The 22239-nt window shown below is 37.0% G+C and overlaps 1 protein-coding gene across 2 annotated transcripts in view; it reads right to left on the reverse strand.

Moving 5' to 3' along the window:
• sema6a (sema domain, transmembrane domain (TM), and cytoplasmic domain, (semaphorin) 6A) overlaps positions 1–22239 on the reverse strand; it is a 177111-nt gene that overhangs the window by 93289 nt on the left and 61583 nt on the right. For both annotated transcript variants that reach the window (XM_028456788.1, XM_028456789.1), the window contains exons 2-3: positions 12355–12499; positions 10719–10836 (exon numbers count right to left, since the gene is read on the reverse strand). In XM_028456788.1, the coding sequence (XP_028312589.1) occupies positions 10719–10836; positions 12355–12454 (218 nt within the window). In that variant the 5' untranslated portion in view covers positions 12455–12499. The remainder of the gene's footprint in view (positions 1–10718; positions 10837–12354; positions 12500–22239) is intronic.

Here is a 22239-nt window from a genome sequence, read left to right on the forward strand (position 1 = left end):
CTGAGTGGGTCAAGGGCATAATGGGGCCCTTGGTGATGGGGTGGCATGAAATACAACAAGTCAGGGTTCACTCACCCCCACAAAGCTGAGGCAGGTTAGTCTTTTTAAAGGTACAAGTTCCAGTAATGAGGAATTCTACATTCTCTCTATGTGTGGAACTTTAGACATTCAACATTTGGTTTTCTGTGTGAAAAAAGAGGATTTAGTTTGCAGCATAAACTGTGTAATTTAGAGCCTGCGATTTTTGGGGATGGAAAAAACTTAATCCACGATCTGAAATGGAAAAATCATTCTGACACGTTTTTTTTTTCTCTCTCTCTATCGAAAAATCCAGCTCTAACTTGACGCAAAAATGTATGTTTTAGGACAATATCATGCATGTACATGCTACTTTTCACCAGAAAATGTATGACTGAATGTTTAAACAAACAAATACGTCCAGTTCCGCCCATAATGCAGTCATTCCCGTTCGCTATGTGCAACGGTTCATCTAGTGATCATGTTATCCTGTGATTGAGAATGAATGCAGAGCTTCATCTGAAGTGTTTTTAATGTGTTGTGGTGAACAAGTAGTTCAGATTCTAATGACTAGATTCACATCTGGTACAAAGACTAGGCAAAGGTTTAGCTGATGATGTATTAGCTGAACTGATGATGAGTCTACCCAGTGACACGTCACAGCAAAAGCATCCGCAATCACACGGTTTAGTGCAAAACAGGAGGGTGATCCTCTGGGTTCACACATTTTAATTTTAATTTTCCAGTTAAACAGGCGACTGAGGGCCTAGCAGTTTAGCAAATCTTGTGTGATTTCAGCAAAAATAAGCATGAAATATGGTGAAGAGAGTTTAAAAGTGATATATAATAATGGGTCAAAATATATGCAACATGGTGGAAAGGGTTTATAGGTGCTGAAAATGTCTTGAAAGTTGAAAACGTGCAGAAAAGGAATCAACATTTGATGGAGAAGTGGCAGAAATAGTAGTAGTAAAAATGCATTAAAAGGAGCAAAAATATTCTTAGTTTCTTGAAGGCACCTGTCGACCCCTTTCCAGTGTTTTGCAACCCCAAGGTTGAGAACCACTGATCTAATGCAGACAAATGGAAAATTATTGATGGCAGTAATGGCCAGTAAAGCCATCAAAACAGGAAAAGATGATGATACAAAACGGGAAAGTGACAGATTTTGGTGAAGATCTTGCAGCAAATTGTAAAATCCAGAACAATTTAGCTTCAGCTGCTTTTCATTTCTTGCGCTCAGACAAGTCCGGATACTGTTGGTGCTGTGATGAGGTTGTAAGGAGCAGCAACCATGTAATCCCAGTCATTAGTGGGTTTTAACAGGATTTGGTGGACCTACTATAATGGAGACTCTGGGAGCCTGAACTGTGAGACCCAAAGGGAACCAACAGGGAGGAACTGCCTCCACAGTAGCAGTGGTGGAAGGTAATGTGAATTTTTGAGTGCGTGTGTGTGTCTCTGCGTGACTGCTAATGGCAAACACACCGATCATTGTCCACTCTCTCTTTCTCTCTCTCACACGCACATTTTCACGTCCACATTTTTCCTGCCATTCCCATGCTTCCCAGCCACATAGAGCGGTGTACACAGAGGGCGGCTGCTGTTTCCAAGGCGAAGCCTGACCAAGGCCCAAGAATGGCGACTATGCCCTGCATGTGGCGGTGGGGGGGGGGAGACCTGGGACATGCTCAGTAAGCAGGGTGTACAGTAACACATTCACAGAGACAAACAAGCACAAACATGCATGAATCAACTCTCTGCACGTCTTTGGTTGCCATGTCTGAAACATTACAGTAACAACACAACATCACCAGATTCCAGGTTCACACAACCTGAGTCGCCCTCTGAGGAGTTCCAGCATTGGTGAACCAAAGTCAATGAAGAATGCTTTTCAATATACTGCATAACTCGATGCGCACACAAGCGTTCCATCATTATGAGGTTATCGGAGAGAAAATGCTAAATTCACATTGTGAAACAGAAAAATTAATCTGAATCATTTACTTTTCTCTCTTTTTATTTAAAATCAAGCCCCAAAATGACACAAAATATCTCACATGCATGTGTTGGTACAATATCACACATGTAAGGACTATTTTTCACCAGAAAATAGATTAAAATAGATGACTAAATCCTTTAACTTTAACAGAATCAGAATCTGTTGTAGAAGCTAAAATTTTACTTTTCTGAAAAAATGTAATTTGACAGTTTAATAATTATACAGTATACAGAATTACAGTAAGTTTTTAATAAAAAAATGTAATTAATTGTATTTCATGCAATTTTATACTTGTAAAGGTGAAATATGTAATTATTGTATATTGTATTGTTTAGTATCGGAATATATCGGGATATGTCCTATCGTGACACGCAAACGGGGTATTGTATCATCAGATTAATGGCAATGCACACCCTAAACTGGCAATTGAGGACATTTTTAAAATAAAAATCCAAAGCTTAAGTTCCAAACAATAATGTTTTCCCATCAATAACAAAGATAGACCTACATTGTGTCTGCTGGGCTGTTACATAAACAATTTTTGCAGCATCCAAAATGATATATTTTGATACCATTGCTCTGTGGTGAATTGCTGGACACAGTGAATCATAACCAGAAACAGGCACGGCAGCATAAATCCCATAATAATAATAATAATAATATTAAAAATTGCAGATTCCTACAACACAAAATGGATCTCAGCGTGTTAACAGTGTCTGTGACTCATTAATAATTACCTTTTGGACAGTCTTCCTCCTACTTTTTATGGAATGTGTGAGAAATCAATTCTATAGTTAGTCTAACGTCATTCAATAACATTGAAAAAGCATGATGTGTTTTTTTCTTCATTAATGACAGAAGGTATATAAAAAGATAGCAGTCTAATATCTGATCAAGCAGAAATCCCTCAGGATAATGCACTCAATGGAAATCGAGCTCCAGCATAGGATTCAGAATATTATCAAACTAAACCAGCCGTGAACTGAATACTTGATCAACACTGAATATACATGAGCCGAAGACGGCTAATTATATTCTACAAATACTTGGAGAGCTGTCGGACCACATTTACAGATTGTATGTGAGCATGTTTAATGTTCACATACATTTACTGACTTAACGTAATCATGTATGGATCAAAACTAAGAATATATCGTCAATTTCTACATTTTTTATCGTATTTTTACTCTCAAGAGATTAAGACACTTTTGTGCGTTTACAATTTCACCATGTCACCATGTTTGTATCCCACTTACAGCTTAAAAATCATGTGTTTTTCTTTGCCAGGCACCACAAAAAGAAGCCAAAGGGATTGAAGGCACTGAGAAGCCATTGAGAAAACAGGCTGAAACAGTGCTGGGCTTTGGACTGTGTTCACAGTGGCCATCTGCAAGCTGCTGCACACACACACACACAACTGTGTCTTATAGTCTGAAGGCAATGATGGCACGGCTCCACAATAACAAAACCATTCCACAAATCTGATAGAAGGAACTATTTATATTCACTACTAGATGTTTTTACCCCATGCTGCGCTTAAAGCTGCTGGAGATGAATTTGTTTTATGAGATAAAGACATTAAGGCCTGATAGAGCACTTAATGAAAAAAGGACGTAAAAGGTTTAAATTGTCAGTTAAAAGTTTGTTTTAATCTACAATGTAAACGCTCAATGTAAAGTTTGCATTGTGGGATGTGGAGTCCTGTAGACCATGGGTTCTAAACCCTGGGGTCAGATAGATAGATAGATACTTTATTCAAGGTATCCAGTAGCAGTATACAAGACATGCAGGGTACAAGACATACTGTAAGTACAATAAACAGTAAAAAGTAGTCGCGACACAGATGCCGCTAAGAAACTTTTTATAAAGAATTCGAGACCATTATTGCTTATTTTTACATTTTTTTCTGCAACTACACCAAACTTGCCATATTTTAACCTATTCACACCACTTTTTCTTGCCACATTTTTGCTACTTTTAATGCCTTTTTGCTACATTACTCCCATTTCTGCCACTTCTCCATCAAATTTCAACGTCTTTTCTGCACATTTTTCTCACTTTTAAGACATTGTTGGCACTTATAAACCCTTTTCCCACCATTATTGTCACCAAATGTAATGGTTATGTTTGCAAATTTAACCACATTCACTATTTGTCATGTCTTATTTGGCCAGTTTAAACTAATGGTTCCAATATTGACACTTTGAACCTTCTTTTACCACTTTTTCTGAACGTTTTTGGCCACTCTAATTTACATTATTAAGATGACTATATTCTATGGTGCAAATAATAATAAACTACTGGATAACAGTGGATATTATTCAGATCAATAAATAAATGTGGTTATCACAGATTCATAGAACAATGGACCATCATTTTGCTGACCTTAAAAATATCTCCCCTTTATTTCCACTAATAGATGACCCTGTCTCCACATGACTGTTCTCTGGAACCTTTATTTTGGGGGTCACATCCTGAAAAGGTTGAGAACCACTGCTTTAGACTGATGTATAGAAGTGTTTTTACCTTATTGTTACTGTGATTGACTCCAAAAACCCTGACAAAGTGACCTCCCAACACATTTCTGGTGTTTTCACTGAAAGTTGTGGCAATTTAATGACAGATGTTTACATGGAAAGATCCAAAACCCTCCAAAATTGAATGTCTCGTGTAGTGAGGAGATATCACGGGGAATACGGTGTCAAACCAATCACTGTCAGAGAGCATAAAACCTAGTTTAGATCAGCTAACCAAATGTTGTTTAGAACATGCCTAAAAACATCTTCTGCATACTGTATCTAAAGAACCTTCCAGATCATCTCCAAATTTTAACTCCTTCTTTGTCTAATTGTCGATCAGCTCATTAAATTTAATCTAAATCTGTTCAGAACTTTTTTAGATATCCTGCTCACAAACGTCCACATTAACAGAAAGACGGTCGGATGGCGGAAATGAAGTAAAAACACTTCTATGCATCCATCTATGGGACTCCACATCCCACAATGCAATGTGCAAAGCTATTCTGACAAAGTCAACACATGAGTGTTCACAGTGGAGACTAAAACAATCTTTAGGTCTTGACTGTTTGCTCACTTTCACATTGACTTCTCTTCACTGCTTTGTGTATTCTTGTTGTGTAATGTGTGTTTTTTGTTGTCATTTTGTTCATTTTTGTTGTCATTTTGTGTATGTTTGCTGTTGTTTTGGGTATTTTTCTGTCATTCAGGTAATTTATGTATTCGTCTTGTGCATTTTGCGAGACATTTTGTGCAATTCTGTCATATTGTGTTTTTTTATTAATTTTATATCATTTTGTTTAGTTTTGAAGTAATTTTGTGCAATTTTGCTTCATATTGTGCATTTTTCTGTATTTTTGTTGTTGTAGTGTGTGTATTTTGGAGTAATTGTGTGCATTTTTGTTGTCATTTTGTGTATTTTTCAGTTTCTTTTGTTCTTTTAAGTCGTTTTGGGCATTTTGCAAGTAATTGTGTGCAATTTTACTGTCACATTGTGCTGTTGGAGTAATTTTATGTATTTTAGTTGTCATTTTGTAAAAACACTTATGTGCATCCATCTTCAGGACTCCACATCCCACAATGCAATGGGCAAAGCTTTTCCAACAATGTCAATACGAGAGTGTTTACAGTGGAGATCAAAACAAACATTCAAGCGGTAATTCCAACCTTTCACATCTCGTCTCCAGCAGCTTTAAGTCTTGACCGTTTGTTCACATTGATTTCTCTTCACGGTTTGTTTTAAACTGTTGCTCATTTAACTTCTTAACGTCTGTATTGACATCCTGTTGGATCCTGTTGGATGTTTGTGTAGCAGCATGTCGGCCCCTGGTATCGACACCAACATTCTTCTCATTGTCATGATCAATAGTGAATCATTTCACTCAGGCTAATCGTGGACAGCTATGTCAGCTATCCAAGGGTCACATTCTCCCTCCGCCTGTCAGCATTCCCGTCTGTTTTAACAGGAGTGTGAGTCCATTTCAGCAGGTGACGCCACACACACAGCGACACGCTAACACCACATACGTGATCAAATGCGGCGACACTACAATCAATGAATTTTGTTGTCGTGTTTTTTTGAGTAATTTTAAGTATTTTTGTTTTCATTTTATGCATTTTTCAATTATTTTGTGTATTTTTGTTCTTGTAATGTGTTTTTTGAGTAATTATATGTAATTTTGTTGTCATTTTGTGCATTTTTTTGATATTTTGTGTATTTTTGCTGTAATTTTGTGCATTTTTGTTGTCATATTGTGTTTTCGAAATTAACTTTGAGTACTATTTTGTTGTCATTTTGTGCATTTTTCTGTTATTTCCTGTATTTTTGTTGCTGTAATGTGTGTTTTTGTTGTCATTTTGTACAATTTTGTTGTCATGTGTTTTTGAAGTCACCTTTGTGTATGTTTGCTGTCGTTTTGTGTATTTTTCAGTTTTATCCGAGCATTTTGTGCAATTTTGCTGTCATATTGTGTTTTTTAAGTAATTCTATGTATTTTAGTTTTCATTTTGTAAAAATACCAGCTATCCAAGGGTCACAGTCTCCCTCCGCCTGTCAGCATTCCCGTCTGTTTTAACACCGCGCAGGAGTGTGAGTCCACTTCAGCAGGTGACCCCACACACACAGCAACACACTAACACCACATACGTGATCACAGGCGGCAACACTCACGACACATGGTCACCGAGCTAAAAATTAGATCACACACACACACACACACACACACACACACACACACACGGCTGCATGACACACCCAAGAAATTACTTTTAAATCCATTTGACAACTGGCCAGCATGCTAAACTGGGACACACACACACACACACACACACACACACACACACACACACACACACACACACACACACTGTGTCTCATTTCCCTGCTCTACCCCAAAGGCCCCTGCCACCCTGTGTGGAGCAGGTGGGCAACAGGCAGACCAAAGCATTTCACACACACACACACACACACTCTTTCGATCCATTTCCCTCCTCGCTCTCCGTGCAGCTCGTCCTAATAACCACAGAATATGGTAAAGAGCTGCAGCCTCTCCCAGCCACTTAATCTGACACGGTGAGAGGAAAACAAAGGAAGACTCCCATTGTGGCTTTGAACACTATCCAGTCAGACCTGTCACTCAATTAACCATGAAGGCCACAAACTGCCTGAAGCCTGTTTTATTAATACCTTTACTTTCATGTTGCAACACCTGATTTATTGATTAAAATATGTCCTCATAGTTTTCGTCGACTACATTTTTTTTGAAGCGGAAATAATGAGACTGTGGCTGTGCTGTAAATGTCACACTAACATACTACTCATACTACGTTTGACATTTGTATGTAGTGCGTTCACATTAGATAGCATGGATATGGATAATACAGTATGTATACTATATGGGGACATTTTTTAAGTATGCACGGTGTACACACTAGTCATAAGCTGTGTTTGAAATTGCATACTAATGTACTATACACTACAAACTCAATGAGTATAAACTGTCTCCCATCTGCTATAAGTATAAAGTCTACTAACAAGTTTCCCAAGATGCATTTGGAAATTACAAAGACAAAAACCTGAATCACACTGAGGCTAAATATCTCTGTTGATTCTCCACCTTTACTTTGAAAGTTCTGAAAATATTTTAAGTGAGAAAGTGACCAAGTAGAATATCAACATGTGCTCATTTCATCCATGAAACTCACGTACACACGATTCATGCCGACATTTCAGAGATTTTCTGAGAACCTTCATTGTGCAACTGACAAAATCTTCGGTTAATTTCAAAATAAGAGCCCTATTTACAAATGCATGAAAAAAATTAATGCAAGACAAGAAGAGATGCTTTTATTTTGAAAAGAATGTTTGATTTTTAGCTTAAAACCGGTGTCATGGTCTGAGTTTACCTCGTACTGAGATCGATTATGAGCATGCGCACTACCGGAAAATTAATTCTTGCTAGTTTCGCTGTGAGTTTTGCTACTTCCGCCGTGCTGAGATTGAAAATTCAATTTCAAATTCAATTCAATGTGTTTGTACAAAAAAATACGTTTTATAATTTATTCTAAGCAGTTTTTTATTATTACATGTATTGTGTTTGCGTAGAAAAACATTTAAAACATATATTTTTTAATACAGTTTTTTATTATTACATGTGTTCTCTTTAGTTTGGAAAATACTTTTTAAGAATTTATTTTTTATTCAGATGCAAAAAAAAAAATCCAGTCAGAACAAAATTTATTTTCTTTTCCTGTTCTTTTTTTTTTTTTTTTTTTGAAGGTATCTAATTGACTATTTTTGTTGCATGGAAGGCGGGACAGGCCAGTAAATGATCCAATAGAAAGTAAGCTGATGTTTGTGGTCTTACACGTTGATCACTTCTTTGTTTGCTGTTGTAAAATGTGTTTTAATTGTGATTTATTGTCTTATTTCTATTTTTTTTGTCTTAACGCTAAGTATGTCTTTTAATTGCTCAACTACTATAGATGCAAAATAGTATTTTCTTCACAATAATTCCACATATTTACATGTATTGCTGCTAAAATTAATGCTCACTGTCCATATCAAACTAATAAATAAATCCCATCAAGTCTGTATCTACCAGTATATCTGTAATAGATTTAGTCGACTAAACTCTTAATGTCATTTAGCTGAGTAAAACTAGATTAAAAGTAAAATTATCCTCAAACTGTGAAAATGAACACTGCATGAACCTGTTTTGTTTTTCTTTTTAAATCATGTGGTGAGAAAATATGGACAGTAAGAGGATAAAATCTATATTGATTTTGGCCATTTCTCCAGAGTAATTGAACTATGTTGTCTCGCAAAGTTGAGACACAAAAATAAAGATGATCCACAAGTGAAAAGCACATTAATAGAAAGCAAATAAACAAACAATGGAGGAGTTTACACAAATCAATGTGTTATCATAGACCGTGTCAACCAGGCTGAGGAAAAAACTTTGCTTTAGTCTGGTTTTATTGACAAAATGTGAATTAGAAATGTCTGCTCAGCGCTAATGAGGGACCTGTTGTTTGTTTATCTTAAAGTGAGCATTTATCAGTGTGAAAACAACAGAGGAAATAATAGGAAAGTTCAGACTGATATAAAGTCTCAGTGTTTCTGCTCTGAATGAGTCCCTCCTGATTCCCTGACCTTTAAAATAAAACAGCAAAGACAGCCAACAAAGGTCAGTCTGAGAGTCGCCACTATTATCTTGTTAAAACCAGTCCATAAGCTCACCAATCAGCAGCGAGATGGGATGATATGGTAACGCAACGATGGACAACTTCTATCGCAGTGTGGGCCACCAAAGTGTGATTGATCCGAGGGTCACATTATTATTATTATTATTATTATTATTATTATTAGCATTCATGTCAGCATTTAGAATCATGAAACAAATGAACATTAATACAAGAAAATAATAGGGAGTTTCTGTGTGTTTGTGTTGTCATTTTGTAGATTTTCTATCATTTTGTGTAGTTTTGTTGTCATTTTGTGTATGTTTGCTGTTGTTTTATGTATTTTTCTGTTATTTAGTGAATTCGTTGGCTGTAATTTTTGTTTTTGGAGTAAATCTGTGCATTTTCGTTGTCTTAATGTGTTTTTGAAATCATTTTTGTTGTCATTTTGTGTATTATTCAGCCATTCAGTCCTCTTGTGCGTTTTGCAAGTAATTTTGTGAAATGTCGTTGTCATATTGTGTTTATGAAGTCATTTTTGTGTTGTTTTTTGTCATTTTAAACTAAAATCTCACATTATTTATCTAAACGTCCATAAATATGTATTTTCCCTTTCATAAATTAACAAATAAAGAAAAAAAATAGCATGTTTTTAGAGTTATTTTGTTCACGTTCTTCTGGTTTCTGCTGTTTTGTGTACTTTAAAGTTCTGCTGCTGGTGTATAAATCTGTGAATGGGTTTGGTCCAGAATACATCAGTGACATGTTAGTCAGGTATGAACCCAGCAGGTCTCTCAGATCTATGGACACAGATCAGATAGTGGAGCCCAGAGTTCACAGTAAACATGGTGATGCTGCTTTTAGTTGTTATGCTGCAAAGAAGTGGAACAAACTGCCAGCGGAGCTGAAGTCAGCATCACATGTGAACATTTTTAAATCAAAGTTAAAGGCACTTTTTTTCTCTACTACATATGATTGAGAGAGAGATTTTTTGTCATGTTGTTGATGTAATGATGATTTTACTGATGATTTTAATTGATTTTACTGATGATTTTAAATGTTCTTATTGATTTTAAACAATTGAATGTTTTATCATGTAAAGCACATTGAGTTGCCTTGTGTATGAAATGCGCTATATAAATAAATTTGCCTTGCCTTGCCTATTTTTCTGCCATTTAGTGTATTTCAGGGTTATTTTTTGCATTTACCTTTCGGGGCCACAAAAAAAATTAGTCTGAGGGTCGCGCGTGGCCCCTTGTCTGTGGTAAAGTATTCAAACCCTGGTTAAAGCCTCTGTTGTTTTTTTTTAATTCAATTTATAGACCGGAAACTCATATCTAGGACAGGAACCCTTACACATTCAAACAGTAGTTGTATTAACAAAGGTGAGCTACATCTCTAGCTACAGCCACGGTCTAATCAAAGAGTGGCTGGTGTTCATTTATTCACACATAATTAAACCATTAAAGCAGTATTTTCTTTTTAAAGGAGCTGCTCACCTGGCAGCTATGTACAACGTCCTGTTCATTATCATGATGAGCTGGATGTCCAATCTGTGCCTCTGGGTGCTGTTCCTTCCAGGTTTATGTCCCACAAATGCTGGATACTGCTTTGTGTCTGCAAAAAACAGATAAGAATTCAAGTTGTTGGCTCGTTGAATAAGTGGAGAAAACACCCGCACAGTTTTTAGTTTAAGCTCTGCCTCCAAATCATAAAGTGCTGGCTGGAAAAAAAAGACTTCATTGTTACACGTGATTGTTCCACTGGAAAAAATGTGCCATAGTTTAAGCAAACTGTGTGTGTTTTGACAATACATAGTTATGAACATTTAGGTAAATACAGTATGTGAGATTGTAGCAAAATGACAACAAAAATGCACAAGATTATCCAAAAGCACACAATACGAAAACAAAAATATACAAAACAACAGAGAAATACATTAAATAACAAAAAAAAAGACAAAGACAACAAAATTGCACAAAATTACTCACAAAATGCACAAGACTACTACAAAAAAACACAAAAAAAACCCATTATGACAACAAGAATACACAAAATAACAGAAAAATACACAAATGGACAACAAAAACACATAAAATTACTCAACACAATGTGACAACAAAATTACTCGTAAAATGCACAAGACGACTATGAAAATGAAGTGAATGGCTGAGAAATATACAAAACAACAGTAAATATACACGTCATGACAACAAAAATACACAAAAATGACTTCAAAGACAACATAACATCACAAATGCAGAAAATTACTCCAAAAAAACACATTACGGCAACAAGAATACACAAAACAACAGTAAACATACACAAAATGGCGACAAAAATACATAAAAATGACTTCAAAAACACAATATGATATCAAAAACACACACTACGGCAACAATAATACACAAAATAACAGAAAAATACACAAAATGACAACAAAAACAAATAAAATTACTCAAAAAACACAATATGACAATTTAATTGCGCAAAACTACTCCAAAAACACACATTACGGCAACAAGAATACACATAATAACAGAAAAGTGACAACAAAAATACATGACATTACTAAAAGGTGTGTAGTTTAAGCAGAGTGTGAGTGCAGGTCTGTGTGAAGCTGGCGTGCAGCTGTTCCAGCTGTGTGAGCACTGGGAAAACTGGGATAGAAACAGGAAGCCCAGCAGAGGAAACAATGACCAAATCTCCAGTTCTCCTCCGCCTGCCACAGCGTTTATGCTATCACACATGGCATTAGCAGCCCACATAAAAATCGCAGTTCATCCTTTGATGTGAGGTGGGCTGGATTTCAAATGTTGCCCTAAGTCGTTTGTGTGTGTGTGTGTGTGTGTGTGTGTGTAGCAGGCCTATCCTTGGGAGCCAAATTAAACTCCTTGCCTTCAGAAGACGTGCTGTGTGAGAGATGGTGGGGGATGGAGTACCGAAGCAAAGGTTGAGAGGGATGTGGAGGAGCAGAAGGAGAGAAGAAGCCAGCGAGACAGCAGGAGTGGGATAATGTGAAGTAGAAGACAAAAAAAAAGGAGAAAGCTGACACTTGTAACGAGAGGACGGACGAAGCAGCACAAGAAAAGCCCTGAAGAAGGAAAGAAAAACAGAAATAAAGGATGTACTTACAGTTTCCGTGTGAGATGCTAATGGGCTCGCTGTCTTCAGGGAAGCCCGCCCCGGCTATCTGCAGTAGCGAGAGGTAGAGTAACAAGGCCTCTGACCTCATGGTCGCACCAACACGGCTGGTCCTCTGCTACAGATTTACCTCAGCCTGGGCACGAGCAGAAGAAGGAAAAACCACGGTTGTTAAAACCACTTTTTCACCAAAAAACCTAGAGTTTGTTTCTGTGAAGCAAAACAAAGTTACTGAGAAAATCCTTTTTTTTTATTATTCCGATAAAGACATATAAAGTGTAGATCTCATAGATCAGGGGTTTCAAACTCATTTTAGTTCAAGGGTCACATACCACCCAGGTTGACCTAAAGTGGGCCAGACCAGAAAAATCCATTTTTTTAGCAGTTACTGTAAAAGCTGAATAGTAGAGTCCTCTGGGTACGAAGGATAGACACAGATATATAGAGTGACATACTGTAGGCTTCTTCTGCTAGTCACCTGTGTGTGTATTTTAGATGTGACTGTAGCTACAATAACATAGAAAAAGACCACATCTTGTCCTCTGAGTTGTTCAATTAAAAAGGGAAGAAGAAGGTGGAGAGAAACCTTACAGTGGTGTGAGATGTGTGAAGACTGAATTAGTTCTAATAATCGGTTCTGAAACAGGTCCAGGCCGACAATCGTTGGAATAAGAATAAGGCATTAATAAGTACTTAATAATGACTAACTAAGAGTAGATATGTTGCTAATGTGCATGCTAATATGGTTAATTGGCGTTCCCAAATATAAAGTGTTACCTCATAAATATTAAACTGCGACAAAAACTCCTCATGTGTGTCAGGAAAGCCGACGACTCTCAACTCATGATCCCGGGATTTGTGACGTGGAACGGAATGTAACCAATCAAGAAGCAGCGAAGAGAGGAACATATAACGCTGCGTTCCGGGAAACTCGAAACTTGGCATTTCCGAGGTGAATATTCCGATCTCCGAGTTAATAATACTAATGGCTTGGATTTATATGGCGCTTGTTTCGAGGAGACTCAAAGTGCATTACAGAAACATTATTCACTCACACCAGTCATACCAGTGGTGGTAAGCTACAGTGTAGCCACAGCTGTCCTGGGGCATACTGAAGTGTGGCTGCCATTTCGCGCCTACGTTCCCTCTGACCACCACCAACATTCATGCACATTTCACACCCAATTATACAAGACAATGTGGGTAAAGTGCCTTGCTCAAGGATGCAATGACAGTGGCTTGGATAAAGCAGGATTCCAACCCCAAACCCTTCTGTTATTGAATAACCCACGTGATCACTGAGCTCAGTAGCAGCACGTCGTAATATCTCAAACATGGCTGTCCCCGACTTTTACCGAGTTGGAGCTTCGACTTCAGGTGGCGTTCAAAGTCGCTTTTTCAAGTAGGAAGTCGGAAGATACTGAGTTCTGGGCTTTACATCATGTTGTTGGGTCTTGTTAAATCACATAAGATTTCTGTCATGGAGGAAAATCGTTGGTGGGATAGAATGAATCTGTGTGTGTGTCTGCGTGTGTGTGCTTTGTAAAGATTATCTGAGCTCACACACACACACACACACGCACACACACGCACACACACGCACACACACACACACACACGCACACACACAGTGTGATCCAAACTCTTCTATATCTGATTTTTATCTCCATGTGTGGCGTCTATAACAGATAAAACATCTCTCCTGATCTAGAAAAATCCTTGCGTTTATCGCGCTTCAGCGTTTGTGACACGATGCGAAAAGTAACAGTTTGTGTTGAAATCATTGATTGTATTTCTTTGTCCTTCAGGAATTACTACAAAAAAGAGAGAGAGAGAGAGAGAGAATTAAAAAAAAAAAGCTGCATTAAAAATCTGTTGAAGGCCAAAGTGTGAGGCAGAGGGAAGGGGAGCAGATCAAGGTCGTATCCAGGCTTTAGTATTCGTATTCTCCTCAGCGTTAAAATGATTCCACCATTGAATAGTGTTTTCATTCCTCTTCTGAATGAGATTCACAGGAGCATGGAGAGAGAGAGAGAGAGAGAGAGAGGGAGAGAGGGAGAGAGAGAGAGAGAGAGAGAGAGAGAGAGAGAGGGAGGGGGCAAGTGATGGCGAGAGAACTGACAAAGAAAAGAGAAAGTAATCCCCCCCCTCTCCTCCTTTCACTCCTACCTTGGACATCCAATGGGATAAACAACCTTTATCAGACCACAGAATATAAAAGAGTGTGTTTTTATTCACTCCTTCACCACTGAAGTATCTCCTGTTGGTTTTTAATAACATGTCGTAGCATGCAGGTGAAATTAAAAAAAAAGAAAATAAAAAAGTGCTTTATGCAAATGAAATGCTTTACTCTTGATTAGATTACAGACACAATCATTGTCGTGGATGATTTATGAGTGCAGTTGCTTATACGCCATACGCTGCTGCACTAAGATGATCCTCTGTCGATGCAACGAAAACATTACGCTAATAAAATCAAAAGGAGCGGGCTGTAGAATTCACTTTAGTGTGCGAATATAAGCTACATTAGAAAATGAGCTAACGCGGGGGCTACAGATTTGAAAGGTTTTTGATGTGAAAAAAAAAAAGTTGGCAACATGTGGACATGCAGGATTAAAGTGATCCAGGGAGGAAAAAATATTAAAAAAAAGAGTTTCCCCGTCGTTTTGTTTCACAGATTAAGCACATGGTTGGTCATCGACCTGTAGGAGCAGCAGGAAGTAGAAATGAGCTTTTTGCAGAGCCACATTGTTAGATACTGTTGATACTAATCTCAAAAAGAGCACTGCTAATTCACTAAGTCCATAGAGAGAGAGACATAGCCTGGCTGACATCGATCTATGACGCATATTACGACCCTAATCCAATTAAATCCGATGTGCTTGAAACGCTGCTTACATGACTCATCTAAAATGCATCTGTATATAAATATATATATAAGTAAATATACTGCTGACAAACAACTGCAATGAGCCGTGTAAAATGCACAAACTGCTACATCTGCTCAACTTCTGTGTTTGGCTCATTTTTGTCTTTAAGCTGCATTGGAAATATATATATATATATATATATAACACAGTAGCTCTACAATTGGTTTAAAAGTGTGGAGAAAATGCAAGAAGCCATATGATTGGCTGATGAATCTGTCAATCAGTTTGACCCGCGACGTCAGGGCAGTCTCAAAATTCACCGCAGAGATTTCTCTCACAAATACACAGAGGTTTCACAGCACAGAAGTGGTTTGTAAATGCACATTCAGCAATTTGCATTATCTGTGGATTTATATTACAAGTGTGCCTCAAAATAATATTTGTGAAACAGATCGTGTGCATTTGTGAAAAAGAGTTAATTCATTATGATACTGTTCTGATTCCATAGTCCAATGGCTCTGAAAAACTCATTATTACATGTACTTTATTATTTTCACCATCTGTACTTTTATTGTAAAATGTCATTGAGTTTTTTGAAAAGTGCTATATAAAAATAAATACATTTATTGCATCGCATCAGTTGCATCTTTTTTGCTGTAACTACTGTATGTCTGTCTGCATTGTCCCTGTCAAATAAATAAATAAAATAAATGATTATTATTATTTGTATTATTATTACTACAAACGTGATCTAGCCATATATTACAGGGCAGTCTAGTCGTGTGAAAACAGTGCACAAACCAAACCAATAGGGGCCTAACAGCGACAAACATTGAACAGCACAGAAGTAAATGAAATATCTTTCACCACACAATCATTTGGAATAATCTTAGAAGATATCAAATAATCTGGCGTTTGCCGTTCTTGAAGCTTAATGTGTGTTTCCTGCTTTATCTTTAGTTGATTTCAACTTTGTCCACACAAAGTAAATAAAATTAGATTTTCTGCAGAAGATAAAAATGCATGTTCTCACATGGACGGTCAGACTTGTAGTAATCCACTGATTGATGATCAGGAAGAAGCAGAGTGTTTAGCCCTGAGGGAGTGCAGCGCGCTGATAGATAGAGGCAAGAAAAGCTCTATTCCAGCTGCTTTGGTACAGTCACGAGAAACAAAAAGGCCAACTCTTTATTCGTCTCTTTACACAGAAGCTGAGTTAGTTTGGGATGCTAACACGGATCACACGCACCGACAGCCGTGCTGTTTATTGAGACTTAATCATACAGCAGGAAGGCAGTTGCCGCCAGGGGCCAGGAAACGTCTCTCATCCACATCACTGAGTTGTAACGTGATAGAAAAAAAACTGTTAGCCGAACCATCTCACACCACCTCCCGTGATACACAAAATCAATTGCGCATAAAGTGACTTAAGTAAAAGCCCTGAGCTTTTCAGTGGCCGTTTTATTACCAGCTGCCACACAGGAGCAGAAGGAGGGTGAGAAACGCAGTCTGTCTTTACTGAATTACGCTCTTTCTGTGCACGCACAAATTGCTTCCTCGTGTGTGTGTTTAATCCTGATGTAAAATACTAAGTTTGTCCTGCACTGCAGACATCTGTGGAGTGAGAAAGTGAGAAAATACTGCTCATTATGAGTTACAACATCTATAAAAGAAGATGAAATGACACTTTTTAATATCCAGATTGTGAAAAAACACCTATGCACAGGTAGAAAACTGCTCTGAAGCACCGTCGTTAGCTATAGTGAGACATTTAGAAACCACATGAGGAAAAGAGCTGATAGTAAATGTAAAATCTATTATCTTGTTCTCTATTCCCATATAAACAGCACATAGCAGCCATAGTGACTGCATTTCTGTCGCGGTTAGTTATTTCTATCTCACAAAAAGAAGGCCTGGGTTTGATTCAAAGATGAAGAACCTTCCTCGAAGGCTACTGTGTGGAGTTTGCATGTTCTCTCCATGCTTGGAGGGTTATTTTTGGAAATAATCTGAAGCAAATAAAATGTAAAATTATGAAAGCAGTGACTCTGCTAACCTTATTTATCAAGTTTGGTTTCACATTGGGAAGTTTAAACATCATCTAAACAGGGAAAGATGACACAGAAACAGGTAGATAGATAGATAGATAGATAGATAGATAGATAGATAGATAGATAGATAGATAGATAGATGAAACAAAATTTGGGAAATTTTGAAACGGAAAATCCGAGGATCTACATCTCACTCCTAAGCAGATGATCAAACAGTCCAAGCTGGCTTCTGTAGTTCTATCAGAACTACACTTCCCAGAGTGCACCTGTAGGAGGAAACAGGCTGTTTGTCACCTGATCAATCATCATCACTGAGTTAGAACACCTGAGAGGGACTGAGGGAAGCTCTCAGTCATTCAAATGCACAAAACTCCAAAGACGGTCAGTGAAATGTTTATTATTAACTGTTTAACATGGACAACTTGTTTGAGTTGTGTTTAACTAAATGGGAGATTAGAATTGAAACATGGCAGCTTTGATTTAATAACTGACGTGTTTTGATTTTTTATTTTTTTCATGCATAATCTCTGGTTGAGAGATTAATTACTGCATTAGATTAACTTAGGATGGTCTATTTTACTGTCACAATGAGTGAATATTGTAGAATAATTCCACACTAGAAATAATACAAGTTTGCAACAGCAGCCAAATGGCTAGCTTAGCTTTAGCATTAGCATAATTTCTAGCTTTAAATGCTGTATACTCAGTGGTGTGGTGGTTTGTTATAGTGAATAAAGTAGCGTTTTGTTTCCACCAGGTTTTATTTCGGCATTATAGGAATTACAAATTGCGATCATTTGCTGTCTTCTTTTTGTGTATTACTACCGACATGCTAAGCTAACCGTGCCTCCGTGTCCACAAGTGTTGTTCTCCTGTAGCAGAGGCATGCGCACACAGGCACCTGCTCACATGCAGCGTCAGAGCTTTCAATTGTTTCTTTCTGATCCATTTACACTTATGATTGACGCCGTAACTAACACCAGAGCGCTACTGTTTACCTAAATATTTAGAAGTGCAACGTTGAAAAGGGTCCGGCCTGAAACGCGGCGCAGTGTAGCGTTATGAAAGTCGTGAAATCAAATACACCGGTACGGCGGTATATTCAAAATTCATATCATAACGAAAATATATACTGGTATTCTGTATGAACCGGTATACCACTCAACACACACACACACACAGGATCTGTAAATAGCTGTAAATATCGTTTCGAGTGACTATTTTGGCATCTTACACTGTTGTCTTTGTCATTGTGTTGTATGTATGTTGCACAGTAAAATAAAAAGAAATGTAATGTCTAAAAAAAATTAATGCTGCTAGACAATTTATTACTGATTTGAGACTTCCAACAAATTTTATTAAATACGTTACACTTTCTGCTTTACATGACAAGCACATGCTTGTCATTTTAAAAAAATTTTCATCGCACCTCGACGTTTGCCGTCCTTTAAAAACGACACACGAACATGTTCTATTATGTGAATGACTTGTATTTTTTGAAGAATAAACCAAAGTCACGACATAAATGGTAACGGTGTATTCTGAGCTTCAATAAATGACAACATTGTGAGAAGCTGAGCTGCAACTAAAGCAATGGTTGTGTGTGTGTGTGTGTGTGGAAGAAAAGAGGGTTAATCAAGCTGGATGCGAGCAGGAAGCAGCCAGCGTGTAATAAAAACACACGGACCCCCCAGAATCTCTCCAGATACCACAAGCTCTAATGAATTACTTCACATACACAGGAGTACACACATTTGATTGCTTATTTCAACAAGTAACACACACACACACACACAACTAAAATAAAGAAAAATTCAAATGAAATCTGCACATAATCACATTCTTGCAGCTCAAATGAAGCAACAATACGAAAAAAAAAACCTAATTTTAAGAGAGAAAAACTACATCTACCCTGGAGGGCACGCACAGCACCCAAACTACATTAGCTTTCCACAATAAACACATTAGCGCACGTAATGATGTTTGTGCAGCGGCTCCATCAGCCAGGTTAGCTTTGGGTCTTTGGACTTTAAACACAGTCGGCTACTGAAAGCAGTCATTCCACCACTGAGCGCCTCGTGTGACATACGTTAGCGTCTCATACAAATAAACCTGACGCCTAGCATAGCACACACACCATGAAGCTGGGTCCATTAAAAACAAACACACAGAGAAAGAAACACAAACAGCTCGATTGGGTCGCAGCTGTTCACATTCTGGAGTTAAATTAGTAATGGAAGAAGAAAACCACTATTGGATTACAATCTAATATTTTTTTAACAATTTGAGCCCATTATTGCTTATTTTTACCCTTTTTATCCAATTCCCCTCCCCTGGGGGATGAATAAAGTATTCTGAATCTGAATACACCAAACTTGTAATCTTTTTTCTTATTTTCATGACTTCTTCTTGCATATTTTTGCTCCTTTTAATGCATTTTTACAACATTACTCCAATTTCTGCCACATCTCCACCATATTTAAATGCCTTTTATGCAGCTTTTTCCCACTTTTAAGACATTTTCAGCACTTATAAACCCTTTTCACCACTTTTCCACCCAATGTCACATATGTCGACCCATTATTGTCACTTTTAACCTCTTTTCACCATATTTCATGCCAATTTTCATTTAACCACATTCACGAGTTGTCACGCCCGTTATTTGCCAGTTTAAACAGAAACAAATAACCACATTTATTTGTTTCTGTTTATCATCACATATTCATGTTAGATCAGAACCACTGATCTAACAGAGGTGGCTAAAGTACTCGTCTTCAGTACTCAAGTAAAACTATAGATACTTGAATAAAAAATGACTAGTAAAAGTTGTTCCCTTACTTTAGGAAAAGTAAAAAAGTACATGCTACTAACTGTGCTTGGGTAAAAAAAGTAAAACAAATATCCCGTCGATAATAAGACAGTGTTTTTAAACCAGCAAATTCCATATTTTTTTTTATTTTTAAACTTGTAGAACACTGGTACATGGAAACAAGTTAATCTGTTACCCTTATTTAACAACTGGAGAATTTAGCACTCATTATAGATACAATATGTAAATAAAAATGTGTCAAGACAAAAAAAAATGCAAATGCTTTATTAAACCTAGAATAGCCTTGAGTTTTACATTTTTAGAAACTTGAAAATGTTAACCATAAAACTAAGGGACCTCCAGGTTTGTGGAGACGTCTTTTTACGTCGTGGCGTCATCTTTGAAGGTCTTAAGTAGGAGTAGAAAGTTTTAAAAAGTAAGGAGCAAAAATAAACTCACCAAAAAACTAAATATTCAAGTAAAGTACAGATGCCAGAAACAACTACTTAAGTACAATAATGAAATAGTAAATCTAAGTAAAGCTGGCAGGCCTACACGACTGGATTAACCTATAGTTTGTCATCACGTTAGTATAATAATGATGATAATAATAATAACAAAGACAAAAACAACATATGTTTACAATCCATAACAATAGCCCGAGGCGCCAGAAGAAGAGTTGTGATTATTGTAGAGAGGAAGATAATCTAGGCTCTGGATGATGGGTCAATCATTTCTACACCCAAGAAAGTGCTTTGTTTTCCCATTTCCTGCCATTGACGGTCTGTTTGTTTCTTTTAAACATGACCAATGTTTTCATCAAATGGAGGAAAATACAGCAGCACAGGTCATTAAAGTGGAATAATAACGTCTATTTTCATACACATGCTCTTCCTGTAAGAATCTAGACTTGAACCTGTTGGTGTTACAAAGGAACATTGTGTGTTCAAAGGCTAGTTTTGGTGAAATCTATGTTTTCCTTTTGATATTTTGGAGAAACCCAGAAATAATAATCAGGTTTTGGTTCCTGGTGTCATCATCGTCACAGTTTCTGCTCGTGTGAAACAAAGAATGCTAAATGGCTTTTAAAAGAGTGTGCTGTGAAAAATCAGTGTGAGAATGTTATTGAGATCCTCTTTTATTTTTTATTTGATGTGGACATCACGTTTAGTGCTAATTTGCCACACTTGTCCACAGATGGCTTTTAACTTTCTACAAGTAATGAGAAAGTAAAGGAGAACAATGCAAGTGTACAATAAAAAGAAAAGCTGTTTTAAATTAAATATATAGATTAGTTTCAAAGCAGAGGCAACACAGACAAACAGTTAAAACTATTAATGTGAACACTGTTTATTATCATTACTATTATTATGATGATTATGTTTTTTAGTTGGTAACTCATCTCTCACTAGTAGTCAGATTTAACCAATCAGACTATTAATGGTAAATAGACTTGGTTTGAACTGTGCTTTTATCACCACTAAAGTAGTAGTAATAGTAGTAGTAGTTCTGGAGTTTAAAAGTTAATGAATCATTTTGATTTTGAGAAAAGGAAAAATATTGACTGAGGGGTTAAATTGATGATATAACTGATCATTCTGAGTGTTATACTGACTCTGAGGGGTTAAATTGATGATATAACTGATCATTCCGAGTGTTATACTGACTCTGAGGGGTTAAATTGATGATATAACTGATCATTCTGAGTGTTATACTGACTCTGAGGGGTTAAATTGATGATATAACTGATCATTCTGAGTGTTATACTGACTCTGAGGGGTTAAATTGATGATATAACTGATCATTCTGAGTGTTATACTGACTCTGAGGGGTTAAATTGATGATATAACTGATCATTCTGAGTGTTATACTGACTCTGAGGGGTTAAATTGATGATATAACTGATCATTCTGAGTGTTATACTGACTCTGAGGGGTTAAATTGATGATACAACTGATCATTTTGAGTGTTATACTGACTCTGAGGGGTTAAATTGATGATACAACTGATCATTCTGAGTGTTATACTGACTCTGAGGGGTTAAATTGATGATATAACTGATCATTCTGAGTGTTATACTGACTCTGAGGGGTTAAATTGATGATACAACTGATCATTCTGAGTGTTATACTGACTCTGAGGGGTT

The sequence above is a fragment of the Gouania willdenowi genome, chromosome 9 (assembly GCF_900634775.1).
Source record: "Gouania willdenowi chromosome 9, fGouWil2.1, whole genome shotgun sequence".
Classification (NCBI taxonomy): Eukaryota; Metazoa; Chordata; class Actinopteri; order Blenniiformes; family Gobiesocidae; genus Gouania; species Gouania willdenowi.